We start from the raw sequence: 17613 nt of genomic DNA on the forward strand, positions 1-17613 counted from the left end.
CAGGGCCAGGGCAGTGCGGAGAGTGATGAGGGACTGGTTTTTCAACACCAAGTGGATGATGGGTTCCCATTGCTATAGCTCCGCCAACCCAGAACTGCTACCTGTGATCTACAGGTAAAGGCTCAATGGCTCATCCTCTTCACCAGCCCACAGACTTATGAAATATCAGACCTGGAAGACTCCTTGGTCATCTTCTCAATACCCTCCACCACATTCCATAGACGAGAAAACCAAGGATCCAAGTGGGGACTTGGCTCAACAGTGAGAACTAGAATCGAAGCCTCTTGACTCTTGCCTCTACCTTGGCACTTTTTCAAACCATACGTGATAAAGAACAAGTTCTTCCCCCACCTACTATCACAGACCAATTCTTTGGTAAAATATAATAAAAGTGATTTTCTAGAAAAAGAAAAGAACAGTCATACAAAATCCAAGCCCACATTTTTAATTAGTTTTAACAGATATGAAATTGCCCTGTCAAGTTGCTAGAAACGTTTCTAATTTGCTTACTCTCCATTTCCGTAATTTCTCTAGCTGGGACCTTTAACAGTATGCACTAGATCTACTTGACACCTTGCTCTCAGAAAAGTGGGATGCCAGAAATGGGACAGAATGGGCTTTCTTGTGGTTGGGAATGAGAGATTCCAGCCACCTCACTCCCGTGTGTCCCTGTTCCATTGCCTGAGCCAGTGCTGGATATGGCAGAAGCAGAGAACCGGCATGAAATGAGGTGGAGAGACATTTGCTCTCTTGTAACGAAATCAGTTTGCTGGTAAATCATAATTTTTAAGTGGCCCCTGCCTAATGCACAAGGCTCTTGTCAGCTCTTGCCCAGACCTGGTAACCCAGCACAGACATTACCACTGTTCCGAGCTGCACTGCAAGGGGCTGTCTTGAGCATCTAGGAAAGCCGCACACACCCTGCAGCATCACTCCCCCACCCTGCCCCCTACACTCCTACTCACTTGTAAGCGATTTACTGCTGGAGTTTGGGGACCTCAAAGGCCCCTCCTTGTTCTCCAGGGTCAGCGAGAGGCCATAGTTAGTGTGGTGCTGGTGCTGGTGGTGGTGATGGTGGTGCCTTCCCGAAGCTTTGGTGGCAAACGGTGTGCCCCCATTCTCCTCGAGGCCAAAAGGCAGCCGGTCCGAGCTGCTGAGCCCTGGGGAAGGGAGCGGGTAGCTGCAGAGGGTGTAAAAGTCAGGATTTAGAAAAGCAGAGAGTCTTGATATTCCTGTCCGTACTTTAAAAGATGTTCTCCAAGCATTGAAAACCAGGAGAAATAGGTTCAACAAACAGATCCACAGGGTTATTGTAGAACAGGACACAAAGGCAACACTGCACTCAAAGGAAAAGCAGAAAGTGGAAATTTGTATATATCAGAGATGTTAACCCTTAAAAAATCCTTAAGTTTCAAATGAAATAATTTCTATTTTAAAAAAGACATCATGGGACTTCCCTGGTGGCGCAGTGGTGGAGAATCCGCCTGCCAATGCAGGGGACACGGGTTCGAGCCCTGGTCAAGGAAGATCCCACATGCCGCGGAGCAACTAAGCCCGTGAGCCACAACGACTGAGCCTGCGCTCTAGAGCCTGCGAGCCACAACTACTGAGCCCACGTGCCACAACTGCTGAAGCCCGCACGCCTAGAGCCCGTGCTCCGCAGCAAGAGAAGCCACCGCAATGAGAAGCCCACGCACTGCAACGAAGAGTAGCCCCCACTCGCTGCAACTAGAGAAAGCTCGTGTACAGCAATGAAGACCCAACGCAGCCAAAAAAAAAAAAAGACATCGTCTAAGTGGGAGGAGGAAGTCAAAGGCAATCATCAAATTAAAAAATAATTTGTTAAACATCCTACGACAAGATCATGATAGAAACTGGAAGTCTTGAAGTCACTTTCTCCTCCTCTCCATCACCCCCACCAGGCAGAAAGCACCTATTAATGGTACTGCTACGACATCTTCTAATTCCAACTGCTCCTCCTGTTATTACTGCCCTAAGGCTCTTGGAACAGATTCCCAAAGCTCTCCCAGCCTCTACTCCTCCTTCAGCCCATCCTCCACAGAGCACTAGCCAGAGAGCTGTTCTGATTACATTCTAGAGTGTGGCACTCCTCACTCCAGGAGCTGGAATACCTCTCTGTTACTAGTGATTCCTAACCATTTTAAGATAGAGGACCCTTTGGAAATCTAGAAAACTACGGAACTTCTCTGCAGAAAAAGGCACCAAGATGCAACATTTCACACTCAATTTCAGCCCTCTGTAGATGCTCCGTGGAAAAAATCCAAATTCCTTTACTCACGGCCCCCCTGTGATCTTCTCCCATTATCCTTCCAGCTCATCTCCTGCTATGTTCTTCTCTACACCCTAGTCCTTCCCATCCTTGTGCCTTTCACCTCTTTCTGTCCCCTGGAGTCCTTCCTCATCCCTAAACCCAGCTAAAACACCCCTTCCTCCAGGAAGACTTCCAGCCTTTAAGACCCAGATCAAAAGTCTCCTCCTCACACCCCTAAGCAGAGCTAACCCCTCTTTCTGCTCATTCCCATAGACCAGATTTCTACTGCCCACTCCTTCACTCTGTCTTCAAGGAGCTCACACCTCAGCGTAGGAAATTCTACGCAGTTACAATCACCCTAGAACAAGCCGCTAAGTGAGCATAGAGGTAAAGGCAACTAGTTTTTCTGGGGCTGGTGAAGGTGTTGGGAAAGGGATCATAAGGGCGGGATCAACTGGGAGACAGTCAAATTTTGGTAGACATTCTTGAAACAGAATCCTTCTTCTTACAGGAAACCACACTTCTTGTGTTTGTATGAGGTTGATATTTCCCCTCAGGGTGGGCCAATCAGACTTTTCCCTCCTTCCAGGTAGAGTGACTTTTTCTGGGATATGATCCAATCAGGGACAGAGTTTCCTATAGGTTTAACATATGGAAATGGAGAGAAAGTGTCTCTTCCTTTTTAAGAGTCAAACAGGGCCTCATTGTGACTTTTGTGGGTCCTAAGCACTTTGGCCTTCACCTCTTCTCCATAAAAAATTTAAAATTATATTTTATGACTGCATTTGTATAAAAATGAATATATTATCGGATATTAAACCATTTTCCTCAACTAAAAGTTCATTTTTTTTTCTTCTGACTTCAAAGAAATGAAACCATTTTTGTGGGCCCCTAAAAGTATTGTGAGCCCGAGGCACTGCATCTACTGTGACACACAGATAAGTCAGATCTGGCTATGAGGATGATATAAGTTGAGGCTACTTTATGACCATATTCCCTGGACACAAAGGAGTATCTATGGGAAGTGGCCAATGTACAAAGGAAGACAAGACGAGCAGAGGGTAAAGTTAGATGGAAAGAAAGAAAACACCCCAATGGTATCATCTGAACCCCTGGTTCCAGCCCTGCCTGAGGCTGGTTCTACCACTGACCTTTTAAATTACAAGGTCCAATAAATTCTATTTATTTATTTTTGTTTGATGTGGTTGATTTTCTCTCATTTATAACTCACATGGTCTAAAGCAGTGAAAGTGTGTTACCTTGTTACTGTTTTTTGTTTATTTGTTTTGTGGAATGTCTTTCAAGTGAAAAGGTAGAGATGGCTATTACAGGCCTAAGGAACAGTCTGAGCAAAGGAATGATGGTTGAAAGCGCAGGATGGCTGGAGCGGAAGTGAGGAGTGGAAAGGGTTTAAGCAAAGGCGAGACATGACTGGAGTTCCATTTTAGAAAGTTCGTGTTGAGGGCTGCGTGGAGGACAGACACCCCAGTCTCTTCATTAGGAGACTGTGACGGGGTGGGGCTAGACAAACTCACTGGATGGAAGAGCAGCCCTCTGAGCTGTTTCTGAAGCAGGGCAGGCAGGGCTTGCAGGCCTGGCATGTGGGCGCTGGGGGAAGGAGGTACAGGAGGCCTCTGCTGCAGATGCAGGATGCTTTCCGGAAGAAACAGCACCATTGTCCCCACGTTGTCCCGTGAGCTGGGTCTTTGGTCCACCCTGGCTGCCTTCTGGAGACTTGGCTCAGGACAGTCTCACATCGTGTGTATGTGTGTGTGTGTGTGTGTGTGTGTGTGTGTGTGTGTGTGTGTTTGCAGTGCACGTGCGTAAGAATGTGGAAGAAGGCGTGACTTTGGCTTCTGGGTTCAGAGTCCGGCTTCACCTCTCCAACCTGAAACATAACCAAGGGTATCCACCCCCCTCATGGAGGCAGTAATGGCGGCAGCAAAACGTGCGCCAAGTTGTCATCGAGACGCCTGGCTTCTTGTCTTAGTTCTGCCCACCTTTGTGCAGGAACCTCGGACAGCTGCTCTGGGCCTCAGTTTCCTCCTCTGTGATGTGACAGGGTCAGGTGATTTCCGGTGCACTTCCAGGTCTGAGAATCAGCCTTTCCCCCACCTATTTATCCAGTACTTGCTCTATCCCAGGCACTGGGCTAGCTATTTTACATTAAATATCCTATTGTATACATGTAGAGACTTTGACTAGCACATAATTGGTGCTCCATAAATATATGATGAAAGGAAGGAAGGGAAGGCGGGAGGGCGAAAAGGAAAGAAGCAGCGAGAGAGGGAGGAAGGATGAATGGAAGCTGTGGAGCTGGGATGTGACGACAAAGGTGTGAACTGCAAATCCCATGGGCATTATTTTCCTGTGTCTCAAATATGTTGAAAATAATATCTGTCCTAAGGAGGCACAGAGACTGGGAGCTCAGAACAGAGAAAACTCCCTACAGCCTGGGACACTTTACACCTCAAGGCTCATCTTCCACCCTGCCCTCCTTCCACACTGCAGCCAGCCTATTAAAGGTCTGAATGGGGGCTATAATGGTCTAGGCAGCAGAGACAAACCAGAGAAACACTGAAAGGAAGAGAGTGACAGGATGGGGGGTATTGGCAGGATTTGAGAAGGGGAGAACACAGAGACATGGAGGGGTCAGAAATTTTTGAATTTTTTAGCCTGGAGGACCAGGCAAATGGCATGCCATTAATTGAAAAAAGGATGCTGGGAGTGAAGGCTGCTTGGAGGAGGGAAAACCATGATTGAGCTTCAAACGGGTTTCACTGAATGTGAGAATGAACACCCAAGGAACAAGATGTCCTATAGTAGAGATCTGGGGTACATTCAGGGCTGCACGTAGTGGTGCAAAGTTCTGAGCAAGAATTTCTGAGGACTGGTAAATAGACATCATCTCCCATGCCGTCTCCAACTGATGCTCACTCTCTGCTTGGAATGTAAGGCGAAAAAGGATGCTGAGGTTGTGCCAGCTCAGGAGGAAAGAGTGCTGTGATTGATGAGTGATGTCTGCCGCAGACCTGGAATGAAGCTGTAGTCTCACGTACCTTCTTGTCTTTCCAAGTTAAAACTGTGTGTGTGTGTGTGTGTGTGTGTGTGTGTGCGCGCGTGCGTGTTTTATTTCCAGGAAACCCAGAGTGAAAAGTTAAACAGGGAAATAAATATATGTGCAGAGAGTGATAAATTGTATTTAATAACGTGTGATTTTCACTTTACCATGACTTTTGGGGAAGACTGAGAAAGAGACAAATGGGAAGAGAAATAGAGGGTCTCAGAGAAGGTCAAGCCCACCCAGAGGGTCTGGCAGCACTCAGCAGCCCACAAGCCTCGGGGCCCAGAGGCTAAGGTTTAGGAGATGAGGCCAGCTCTGTGCTCACCATCAATAGAGACTGAGATTCACCAGGCTTCTGGCATTCTGGAAAGGAGGTCACAAGTCCTGGTTTTCAGAGGGTGATGGACGAGGGGTATGTACACATCAGCTCCTGCTTCCATGAGGTGGCAGTTGAAAGGATCCGGTGTGGAAGAAGGGGGCTGCTATGTGCTTAGCACGTGCTAGGCGCTTTAATGGTTTTCTTTTACAGTTACCCTGCAAGGAAGCTGCTGCCACCTCCTTTTACAGTGGGACTTAGTGAAGGTGAGTAACGTGCCCTGTTAGTAGATGTGAAGTGAGAAGTTGAACCAGACCTAGTTTCTTCTCCTCCCTTCTCTTGGGGGAAGCCCCTACTCCCATTCTACTTCCAACTCTAGAAAAGTTAGTGTTCCTACTGGGGGGGGACTGTGTCATATGGGATGTCCTTGACTGCATTAGGGGTGGACACGGCTCTGCAGATGCATGGTTGGGGGACTTTTACAGCCCTGCCTAATCCCACCAGAGCCTCTCCCCTCCCTGACTCTGGGGTCCCAGCAGGCCAGGCACGTGGTACTCAATCAAAATGCGTTGCATACTGAAAAATGGGATAATTATTGAGGTTTATAATATTATAACATTATAATAATTATAATATTATTATACCATTGTTATATTAATTATTATATTATAATAGTTACAGTATTTAGTATAATAACAGTATGATTATTCAGAATAATCCTCCAGAATCCATCGCCAGAACTATGACCTGCGCAGGGCAGGGATGGGGGAGGGTCCTGAGCTGGAACACAGAACTTACACGGCTTTCTCTTAAAACTAATGCTGGGAGTTATCAGGGTGCTCTGAGGAACCAATCATACACTCTATAGTTCAGCCAAGTTCTGGGTGACGTGGGCTTCTGTGGGCAGCCCTGGGCTTCTGTGGGCAGCCCTGGGGATCTAATCTTGGATTAAAAAAAAAAAATCATAGAATTGTAGAAACAGGGCCACTCAGATATCATCCAGTTAGGTGGTTTTAAATTCCGGATGAATATGAAAAGCACCAGAGGAAACCCTCTACACTGCTGGTGGGAATGTAAAATGGCACAACTGCTTTGGAAATCGGCCTGGCAGTTTCTCAGAAAGGTTAAGCATAGAGTTACCATACGACCCAGAAATTCCATTCCCAGGTATATACCCAAGAGAAATAAAAACATGTCCATACAAAGACTTGCACATGAATATTCACAGCAGCATTATTCACAAGAGCCAAAAGGTAGAAACAACCCAAATGTCCACCAACTGATGAACAGATAAATAAAATCTGGTATATCCATACAACAGAATATTATTCAGTTATAAAATGGAATGAAATATTGATCCATGCTATGACATGAATAAACCTTGAAAACATAATTCCATTTATATGAAATGTCCAGAATAGGTAAATCCATAGAGATAGAAAGTAGATTAGTGGTTAACTAGGACTGGGGAGGATGGGGAGAAATAGGAAGTGACCGCTAATGGCTTTGGGGTCTCTTTTAGGAGAAGTTAAAATACTCTAAGATTAGACTGTAGTGACTGTACTACTTTGTGAAAACGCTAAAACTATTAAATTGTACAATTTGAATTGGTGAATTGCATGGTATCTAATTTATATCTTAATAAAGCTGATTAAAAAATCAACCAAGGGAGATTTTGTAAACTATCAATGTACAACCCTTACCCTGGCTAATTACATCATCTATCTCTAAATCCAATGTGCAGCCAGGGCTGAGACACAAGGCCCTAGTCCAACCTTCTCATTTTGCATATGGGGAAACGGGGACCCACTGGGGGGATGAGGTGACCAGGTCACACAGTGGGTAACTGGCTGAGTCTGGGACACAATCCAGGACTCCCACCTCTCTGCTTGCCAAGTGCCCCAAGTGCCGTCCATCTGCTACATCTTCCCATCTGCCTCGGCTTCTATTTAAGGCAGCAAATGCACTCATCAGGAAAATCCCAAGACCTCCTTAGAACCCCACTGCCTCAGACATCTTTGTGTACACATCTTGTCTTCCCAATGATAGAGACTGTCATATCACATGTTTTCATGTCCTTGGGTGATGTTAAGACAACTGGCTCTTCATTTCAGGAAAAAAGAGACCTTTGCCTCACAATATCTACATAAATTCTTCTTTATTGGCTCCTCCCCAGGCTGGGTTGGACACCCCTCTCCTTACCTTTACCTTACCCTCCCTGAGTGCCCCTGACCTGCTGTATTTCCAAGGAAATGCATTTCCCAGTTTCCCTGCCCTTGGGTTTCTATGTAGGTTTGACCAATGGGAGGCACTGACAGAGACTGGAGGGTAGGAAAAGGAGCTAAGTATTTCTCCCTCATCTCTTTCTACCTCAGGGGATGTTTTCGGCAGTAGTTGAGTCCCCTAGGGCTTCAGCTTTCACTAGACTGACTCCCTGTGGCCCCAGCTCCTGGGCTCTGGAATACTGCCATATTTCTTCGTCTCTTTGTCTCTCCAGCTCTAGGAGTGATAAGCAGGTTCTGCTGTTGCTAATTTCTGGGTTGCCTCACTGGTCACTTTAGCTACTTAGTTCTTCATCCCTTATGCAATCAATTCCCTGTATCAACTTCCCTCTGTAAGAAACCTGCCAAGAGTGATTTCAGTTCTGATTGTCCATGACTGATACACAATTATCTACCTGTATCTATTTCTGGATTCTTCATATTTTTTTTAATGATTTTTAAAATTATTTATTTATTTATGGCTGCGTTGGGTCTTCGTTGCTGCACGCGGGCTTTCTCTAGTTGGTGGTGAGCGGGGGCTACTCTTCGTTGCGGTGCGCGGTCTTCTCATTGCAGTGGCTTCTTTTGTTGCAGAGCACGGGCTCTAGGCACGTGGGCTCAGCAGTTGTGGCCCGCGGGCTCTAGAGCGTAAGCTCAGTAGTGTGGCGCACGGGCTTACCTGCTCTGCGGCATGTGGGATCTTCCCGGACCAGGGCTCGAACCCATGCCCCCTGCATTGGCAGGCGGATTCTTAACCACTGCACCACCAGAGAAGCCCTGGATTCTTCATATTTTTATTGAACTATTTATTTATTGCTAAACCAGCACCAGACTGTCTTAATTACTTTTGTGCTAATATTTGGGCTTTTTAATATCTGACAGTACAAATCCTGTTTCCTTTCACACATCGTTTTTCTTTTTCTTTTGTTTTTTCTTGGCTATTATCATGCACTCAGTCTTCCAGATTACCTTACAATTCAAGTTACTACCAAAAAAATCCCATTGGAATTATGATTTGCAGCATTAAATATAATGGATTAATTTGGGAGAATGTATTCATAAGGTATTTCTCACCATTTATTTAGATCTTCTTAAATGTCCTTCAGTCAGAATTTTTAACTTTTCCATAAAGGTATGGAACATATCTTATTAACTTTATTCCTGTCCATATATCAGTTTTGTCACAATTGAAAATGGGATCTCACGAATTATTACATTTTCTCTAATTTTTTTTACTACTAGATATATGAAACTACTGACTTTAAGGTATTTCTACCTCTGGTCACCTTGCTGAACTCTTATTAATTGGAATTCACTTGTATTTTAGGATAATCACATGAATTTTGTTTCTTCCTTCCCAGCATTTATTCTTTATCTTGTTTTCCTGGCTTATTGCATTGGTAAGGCCTCTAGAATGATATTGAATATTAGCAATCATCTTTGTCTTATTTCTGAAGTATGTAGATTATCTTAAATCTACAATCTAAATTAAATGTTGATTTGTGACAAATTCTACTTATTAGGTTAGAGACAGTCCTTCTACTGTTAGCCTACTAAGAATCTTGAAAGATTAGCATGACTTACTCTGAACAAATCCATTCTGTTCCTAAGTGAACACTACTTTACTAAGTGCTTAAAAAAGAATCTGTTCTCAAACTTTTCTTGGTATTACCATCAAGCTTATCACTCCAGGTTTTAGAATTCATTTGTCAAGAATCTGTATGACATTTCCCTGTCTATTCTTCTGGCATTTCCCCAAGACTCCATAGTTTTTCAAAGTGTGCTGGTGCTGGCTCAGCAATGACATATGCAAATTTTCTTCAAGGCCATTTTTCTCAACCTGAAGACTAACTGTAAAGCAATAAAATATTTCCTGACTACTCTCTCTCTTATCTTGGACTTCAGTTTCATTCTCTTTGTTCTTTTCACCTTTCTGCAGTTAGTATACTGACTGGCTTCCTTGTTGAAAAAGAGAAAAACAAAACAGAAATTGAGCAGCTCTTCTTCTGTCCTGTTAATCTCACATACCATCCTCAAGATGGCTCTGCTATTAAATTGTTCATCATTTTGCTCTGACCAAAATGTGCAGCTACAGAAGTCCTTTTAAAAAAAAAGGTCTCTGGGCTTCCCTGGTGGTGCAGTGGTTGAGAGTCCGCCTGCCGATGCAGGGGATGCGGGTTCGTGCCCCGGTCCGGGAAGATCCCACATGCCGCAGAGTGGCTGGGCCCGTAAGCCATGGCCGCTGAGCCTGCGCGTCCGGAGCCTGCGCATCCAGATCCTGCGCGTCCGGAGCCTGTGCTCTGCAACGGGAGAGGCCACAACAGTGAGAGGCCCGCGTACCACAAAAAAAAAAAAAAAAAAGGTCTCTGCCCCTTTGTTTTTGGTCATATGTTCTACCTTCCTTCTCTTTAAAATACTGTTTTAAATTGTGGGCTCTGAATGCCTTCATCTTTCAGACTATCTGATATATTCATAGTCCATGTGAAAAATATTCCCTTTTAGACTTCTAAAGATTAGAATACATGGAAGATTAAACCCTGAATTCCACTCATTTCATATTAATGATTCTAAGACACCAGGGTCATTTTCTTCCAAGGGTCTTGTCACTTATACACTTCCAACCCAGTCTTCCTTGCTGACTGGCAGGGCAGTGTTTCTTCTACCTTCCAAACAACCAAATCATCAGCTAGAAAGGCCAAGGCCTCAACAGATGCTCTGCTTTTAACGGAACTCTGGATGGCCAAGAAGTCCCCCATATGTGATGTGCCAGCTTGAAGTCTCTTAGGAGGACACAGGGAACATCCTCTCTGTCCAAAGTCGTCTGGCATCTTCTCTGGATTGCTCAGTTCACCTTTAGGTGCTGCCTGTACTCAGTTACTCTTTTACCTATCCTGGCACATGTCTCAACTTCATAGCAGGCTTCCTGGAGACAAGAAGAGCTTCTGTGCAGCCCACACAGCAGCACTTAAGTTCTCTAAACACCTTCCAGAAGAGCCTGGTTGGGGCAAACTGGCACCTAATTTACTTTTAGCCTAAGTGGGGACACCTCCATGTTCCTAATCAGAACTAAAGCATCAGGGAGTTGCTGACACACAGTAAAGCTTCCCAACTGATAGGCCTCAGAAGGTGGCAAGTGGGATGAACCTTTCATTCTCTCAGTTGTTGGAGCAAGGGGACAGGACCAGGGGCGCCGGGAGCCTCAAGCACCCTTGTCTGCTTACCCCAGTGTGCTATACAACACATTTCCTATGGGTGCCAAGGACAAGAAAAAGCTGGGAAGCACGGGCTTCCCTGGTGGCACAGTGGTTAAGAATCTGCCTGCCAATGCAAGGGACATGGGTTCGAGCCCTGGCCTGGGAAGATCCCACATGCCGTGGAGCAACTAAGCCCATGCACCACAACTACTGAGCCTGTGTTCAAGAGCCTGCAAGCCACAACTACTGAGCCCATGTGCCACAACTACTGAGCCTGTGCTCTAGAGCCCATGCTCCACAACTACTGAGCCCATGTGCCACAACTACTGAAGCCTGCGTGCCTAGAGCCCATGCTCCGCAACAAAAGAAGCCACCGCAATGAGAAGCCCGCACACTGCAACAAAGAGTAGCCCCTGCTCACCACGACTAGAGAAAGCCCGTGCACAGCAATGATGACCCAACACAGCCAAAAATAAAAAATAAACAAATTAATTAATTAATTAAAAAAAATAAAGCTGGGAAGCATCATTACTAGTTCATAATTAAGTCCATTAGCCTGGAACTGTGGCTCTTGATTGAGACTCTCTTAGCAGAATCCACTCAAGTACCATGTTATCACAGCAGATGGTGTCAGCCAGAATCATACCTCCTGACTGAACACTAGTGCATTAATGCCCTCAGAGGAGAAAAAAAAAGTGCTAACACTTCTGAGTGCCCAGCACTATGCCATCTATGAATTTACTTAATCTCCCAACATTTGAAGAAAGAACAATTATTACTCTCCTTATTTTACAGATAAGGAAACAGGAACAGAGAGACTAATTAACTTTCCCAAAGACACACAACCAGTAAATGGCAGAGCTGGAATTTGAACCCAGGCAACCTGACTATAGAGCCCTGTGCTCTCTTCAGTGCCAAGAGACACTGCTTTGCCATGTGGATGGTGAAAGCAGCAGTATAATGACATTAAAAGAATGCTGGTTGGCACTTAGCTTTGGTTGTGCTGCCCCTTAGCTATGACCTTAGGTAACTGATTTCACTTATCTGCCCAGACACCGCATTTTCAGACAATCATTTATTAAGCATTTATACCTCAGGAACTACGGATCAATGAAATAATTTGATCTCTGCCATGTCCGGATGAGAGACAGAAGAAGGTGCATTTACCCATCCTGGTTTCCAGGATACCTGTCACTCATTTCCATTTTAATTTAGCAGAGACTAAACAGAGCAGGCATTACACCAACATGTTGCTACAAGTTCTTACTGAATTTAGCGCAAACATACTATCTAACAGTAAGAGTATAATTGAAAAACTGTACCTTTTTCATAATGGGTTTGAGAAGAAAATTGCACCAACATCTTAGAAATGTGACACATTACGAATGTTAGGTCTGTTAATTTGGGATGATTTCTTACACTAACTTAGTGGTTTTATTTTTTAAAAAGCGACTAGAGAGAAACGATGCCCCTACCTCATTTTTCTCGTCTGAAAAGGTCAAAATTACGTTTTTTGGCGTTATTTACTCTTTTATATGGATTACTAACTGGCAGAAATTTTTTTTCCCCAATTTGTATTTCTTTCAACATTTTCCAGGCAATCAACTTGGAACTGTCCAGTTAGTGTTAGCACAGGGGCTATCTGAATCCACAGTAGACTGGGAGCTCTTGTTTTCATTAGTTTACTAGGTGCCTGGAGCCAAAGACGGTGTCTTCCTCAATAGCAATTCCCAGCATCTATACAGTACCTGGCACAGTGAGGCAGCGGAGTAAGTATTTGTTGGATGAATGGTGTAGTGCATTAAAATTGAACTCTCCCTAGGTAATTTATCAAGTGTCAATTCATAAAAGCTTCACTCTGGTCACGAATTCCCCAGTTGTTCTTAACAATACATGATGGTCTCGGCAAAACTGCAGAGTAAAATATTCCACATCTTAAGGAACGATGAGAGCCTTTACGATTTGTTCGGTGGTAACGGGGTCTCTGTCCCGTGTGAGCTACGGTAGGACGTGTGCCTCCATCTTTGAGTCTGGAGTTTTCCTTTGGTGAAACTGGTATCCATTGGTGTCGATGAATGGCTGTAAGCAGACAAGCAGGCCTTGAACATTTTCTGCCAGAAAATCCATTTTACCTTGATATTGTTCTTGCTAAGTTTTACGATGTCTTATTCTAATTGTCTGTGTAGGAGACGGCAAGAAGCTGTGAGGAAGGGCTCTGTAACTTTGCGGTGAGATCTAGGACTTTAGCAATTCCAGATAAATTTCAGGATCCGAGTCCAAAGAATAAATATTTCATGAGTTCACTTTTGCACAGAGGCTCATGACTAAGAATGTACTCAATCTTTTTCCTGCCTTAAGGAAAAAAATACTGACATAAATATTGCTGTTTTCCTTCACAGCATTCACTTCTAACAAATCCAACACTGTTTTCCCTTGGTTTCTTACAGATTTTCTTTTTGCCTCTCATTTCTGCGTATCAGTGCTCATTCTCTGCCTTAAAAGAAGATTCCTTTTCTTTTCTTTCTTTCTTCAGGTGGGGAACAGCATTAACGGACTTGCCCCTAGCCACTGCTTTAAATGCATACCCCAATGGCATCACACGGGAGCCCTCAAGGAACAGTAAGACAAAATTATCGTTGCCATGGAAGCACAGCTGCTAGTGTGTAAAATCATGTCGAAAGAGCCCGTTCTTTATCACCCTTTGCACTCTGCAAGAGTTATGGCAGAATCGGGCATGAGCTGCGAGTGTTATTTTTCCACTCGGCAGACACCATCCAACTCACCCAAATGAATGAAATGATGATTCATTCCAGAAAGGAGTTCAAGTTGGATGAATAAAATGCAGACTGTGTCCAGGACAGGTCCTGGACATTCTAATTGCACAAGACCAAGTGTGAGCAGGAGCTGAATGTGGGGGACGAGGTCCTGAGGGGATACAGATGAGGATTAATCTATTTTGGTTTTCATTCGTGCTTAAAAATCTCTTCAAATGGTCCTCTCTCTGTTCCCCAATTCTTGTAGGTTCTTCAGAAGCTTCTATTACAAACTCCCCTAGTTAGCCTCTGAAGCCATACACTGGGCCTAATTTTAAGGGCTTTTAAAATTGCGTTAAATATAGTTACAGCGTCTTTATCCAGCCACGGAATGCAACTGGTTAGTGGAGCCGTTAGCATAGCAACACCTCTTGCTTTTGAGGTCTCAGCGGTACAAAGTGGATGTTTAAACCATTCCCTATTCAGTAGGGGAGGATTAGGTAGGTTTCCGCAGGTTTCTTGTAACATGAGCCTACGGGGATGTTCCTCTAATTATTCTAACCCTTTTTAGTGGATTGCCTAGACTAAGCCGTTTGGTATTTTAAATTCTGCAGCCTTTCCCCGATAAAACCACTGGCGAGTCCTGCGATGTGGCTGTGATTTTAGATTCCATATATTAGAATGTTAATTGTAATTAAATGTAAATCCGTCCTTCCCTGATCAAATACACCAGGGAAATTCACAGTGTCTGAGTGTACAGCTCTTAATCAACTCCCAAAAGGGAAAGGAAACATGGATATTAGAAATCAATTCCTTCATCCTGGCTATTATCATGCTGCCCCTTTTCCTTTTTCAGACCTCCAGGGCATGCAGGTATCATGCTGACTGTTACCTGAACTTCTGGAAAGCTGCTTTCACAGAATGTCTGGTAAAGATCGACTCTTCCCAGGCTTCCCTTTCTTCACTATAAAGAGGCTAAGATGACGGATTTTACTTCATCAGTCTGACCTTTATTAAAGGGTACGACTCAAGATTAGGGCCTCCAGATGTTCCACATAAACAAGGAAAAAATGGCATTCAAAATGATAAAAAAGGTGTGCCACCTTGTTTACAGAGAAATACAACTCAAACAGAAATTCTGATTTTTACCCATCAGACTAGCAAGGTTTTAAAAAAGTTAGCGAAGGCTAGGCGCACGCCTCCTGTGGGATCACAGAGGCCCTGTCAAATAGCTGTTGTGTGTATAGTGTGGAGAGGCGTAATCGGGTAGAATATCTTTGGAGGGAAACTTCATTAGGCAATATCTAAATTAGATACATGCATTCCTTTCGGCCCAGCGTCTCTACTTGTAAGGAATTTATTCTACAGATGGATTTGCTCAAGTGCATGACGTGTATAAGATGACGGCAAAGCTGTCATTTTAGAGATGCAGGGCAGCCTAAATGTCCATCAGTATTGATTGGTTAAATAAATATGTGCTTGTTTAAACACAGAACAGCTCTAGATTGACAAGAAATGCTAACAATGTTTGTCTCTGGGGAAAACTAGGGAATAAGAGGGTGGAAAGGAAAAGTAACTTTTGGATAGTTTTGAATTTTCACCACTCTCTGTATTACTTACTAAAAAGGGTTGAATAGCACAGCAGTTCTCTTTATTACTTTCTACTTAGTCTCCAAATAGTTAAAAGCTTCCTCTGCTTTGTGTGTAAGATGAAATCTCAAGTTGGGACAGGCTGGGAGCTGAGCAGATCGGTTTCAATTCTCTCAACTTCTGAGTCCCAAATGTCCCAGCAGAATGGATTCTCTGTGGTCTCACCAATTCCTTCCCGAGGGCCATTCTCCCATTTGCAGGTCGGAAAGCATTGCCCACATTCTGCCTGGACAGTTATTTCTTGGTATTCTCAGACAGAAATATCATTTCTATTTCCTTTTATCTCCTCTCAAAACATCCCCATGCTGTTTCTGCTTTTCGCTTGTTAGAGTTTCAGAGCTGTGTCTTCACCTATTGTGTGAACTCTCTTCCATGTGACCTTTCCTTTGGAATGAAGCACCCCTTTCTGTTGCTAAACTTAGACCATACATCTTAACCCATCAACCTAGGAGATACACCATTCCTTGAGCTAGACTTTGAAACCCCTTGTCCTGCTTCTCACTACATGGACTGCTAAGGCCTTAAATCTCAAAAACTGCTAAAAATTGCTACCAGCTAGCATCAAACATTGTGCAAAGCACCTTACACATACAGTGCCATTTAATTCTCGTAACAGTGAGACATTGTTAAATTCCATTTTGGGATGAGGAAAATGAGGCATAGAGAAGATAAGAAACTGGCCAAAGGTCATATGGCTAGTGAGGGGCAAAGCTGGGATTCAAACTACCTGAGATTCCAAAGCGTGTCCAAAGTGCTCCAACAAAATCACCACTCCACACTGGATTCTGCAGTCTTCTCTCATGAGCCTGCAACATCCTGCCATTTTGCTTCCGTAAACTTCCACCTGTTACCCCACCGTGGGCTCTAATCTTGGCACGGGTCCTTAGATTGGGGTGTGCTATGCCCTCTCCTCCTCGAGTGGTTGGAATTCACTAGCCTCTCACTTCAGCAGGAGGGCCCAACAATGGCCTAAGTCTTGGTTTGACAGATTTTGGGGGAGGGAGGTTGTGATGAAATTAAAGCCATATAAAGAACCACTAGAATTCTTACATTCTTCTGCTTCACCATGAGCCCAAGGAAGCGCAAAGCTATGCTGAGGAGACAGATGTAGCTGATTACGATGTATCCGTCTGTTTACTTTTTTTTAAAATTTATTTTTGGCCGCATTGGGTCTTCGTTGCTGCGCGTAGGCTTTCTCTAGTTGCTGCGAGCCGGGACTACTCTTCGTTGCAGTGCACAGGCTTCTCATTGTGGTGGCTTCTCTTGTTGTGGAGCACGAGCTCTCGGCACGCAGGCTTCAGTAGTTGTGGCGCAGGGGCTCAGTAGTTGTGGCTCACGGGCTCTAGAGCGCGGGCTCAGTAGTTGTGGTGCACGGGCTTAGCTGCTCTGCGGCATGTGGGATCTTCCCGGACCAGGGCTCGAACCCGTGTCCCCTGCATCAACAGGCGGATTCTTAACCACTGCGCCACCAGGGAAGTCCCCGTCCATTTACTTTTGAACATCATGCCTCTTTAAGAAAAAGAATATGTACATGTATAACTGATTCACTTTGTTAGAAAGCAGAAACTAACACACTATTGTAAAGCAATTATACTCCAATAAAGATGTTAAAAAAAAAAAAAAAGAGTTGGTCTCTAATTAGGTAAAAATTGAGCCACTAAAACAAGGGCAAACATAACAAGACAGGAAGCTGTGCTTTTCCAAAGTGTGGTCCTGCGCCTGCCCACCTCAGACTCTCCTTGGAGTGACCACTAAAAGGAAGGTTCTTAGGTCTCACCCTGACCACCTAAATAGAGCCTCACAATCTCCATTTTTAACAAGCTGTCCAAGCGATTATTTGGCTTCCTAATTTGGGGGGAAATGGGCCTTTTTGCAGAATTGTTGAGGATTGTTTCTTTAGTGGAGTCTCAGCTGAATGTCAATTTCACCTCTATTTCACCTTTTAGATATCGCTGGGGCTTCTTAAAACGTGCCACCTTTCATGTGCGAAGGGACTTTCCTTTCTTTAGCTGCAGTTTGCTTTTTCTCTATCTCTGCCCCCTTATACCTTGCCTAGGCATTTGTTGCCTCCTAGAGCAAAATGGTGGAAGCAAATCATTCTAG

At 44.3% G+C, this 17613-nt stretch overlaps 1 protein-coding gene across 2 annotated transcripts in view; it reads right to left on the bottom strand.

Moving 5' to 3' along the window:
- EPB41L4B (erythrocyte membrane protein band 4.1 like 4B) overlaps window positions 1–17613 on the bottom strand; it is a 142024-nt gene that overhangs the window by 39881 nt on the left and 84530 nt on the right. For both annotated transcript variants that reach the window (XM_029203340.1, XM_029203338.1), the window contains exon 16: window positions 966–1180. In XM_029203340.1, coding sequence (XP_029059173.1) covers window positions 966–1180 — 215 coding nt within the window. The remainder of the gene's footprint in view (window positions 1–965; window positions 1181–17613) is intronic.

Source organism: Monodon monoceros, unplaced genomic scaffold (genome assembly GCF_005190385.1).
Source record: "Monodon monoceros isolate NGI ecotype Baffin Bay Population unplaced genomic scaffold, NGI_Narwhal_1 Super_Scaffold_5, whole genome shotgun sequence".
Classification (NCBI taxonomy): domain Eukaryota; kingdom Metazoa; phylum Chordata; class Mammalia; order Artiodactyla; family Monodontidae; genus Monodon; species Monodon monoceros.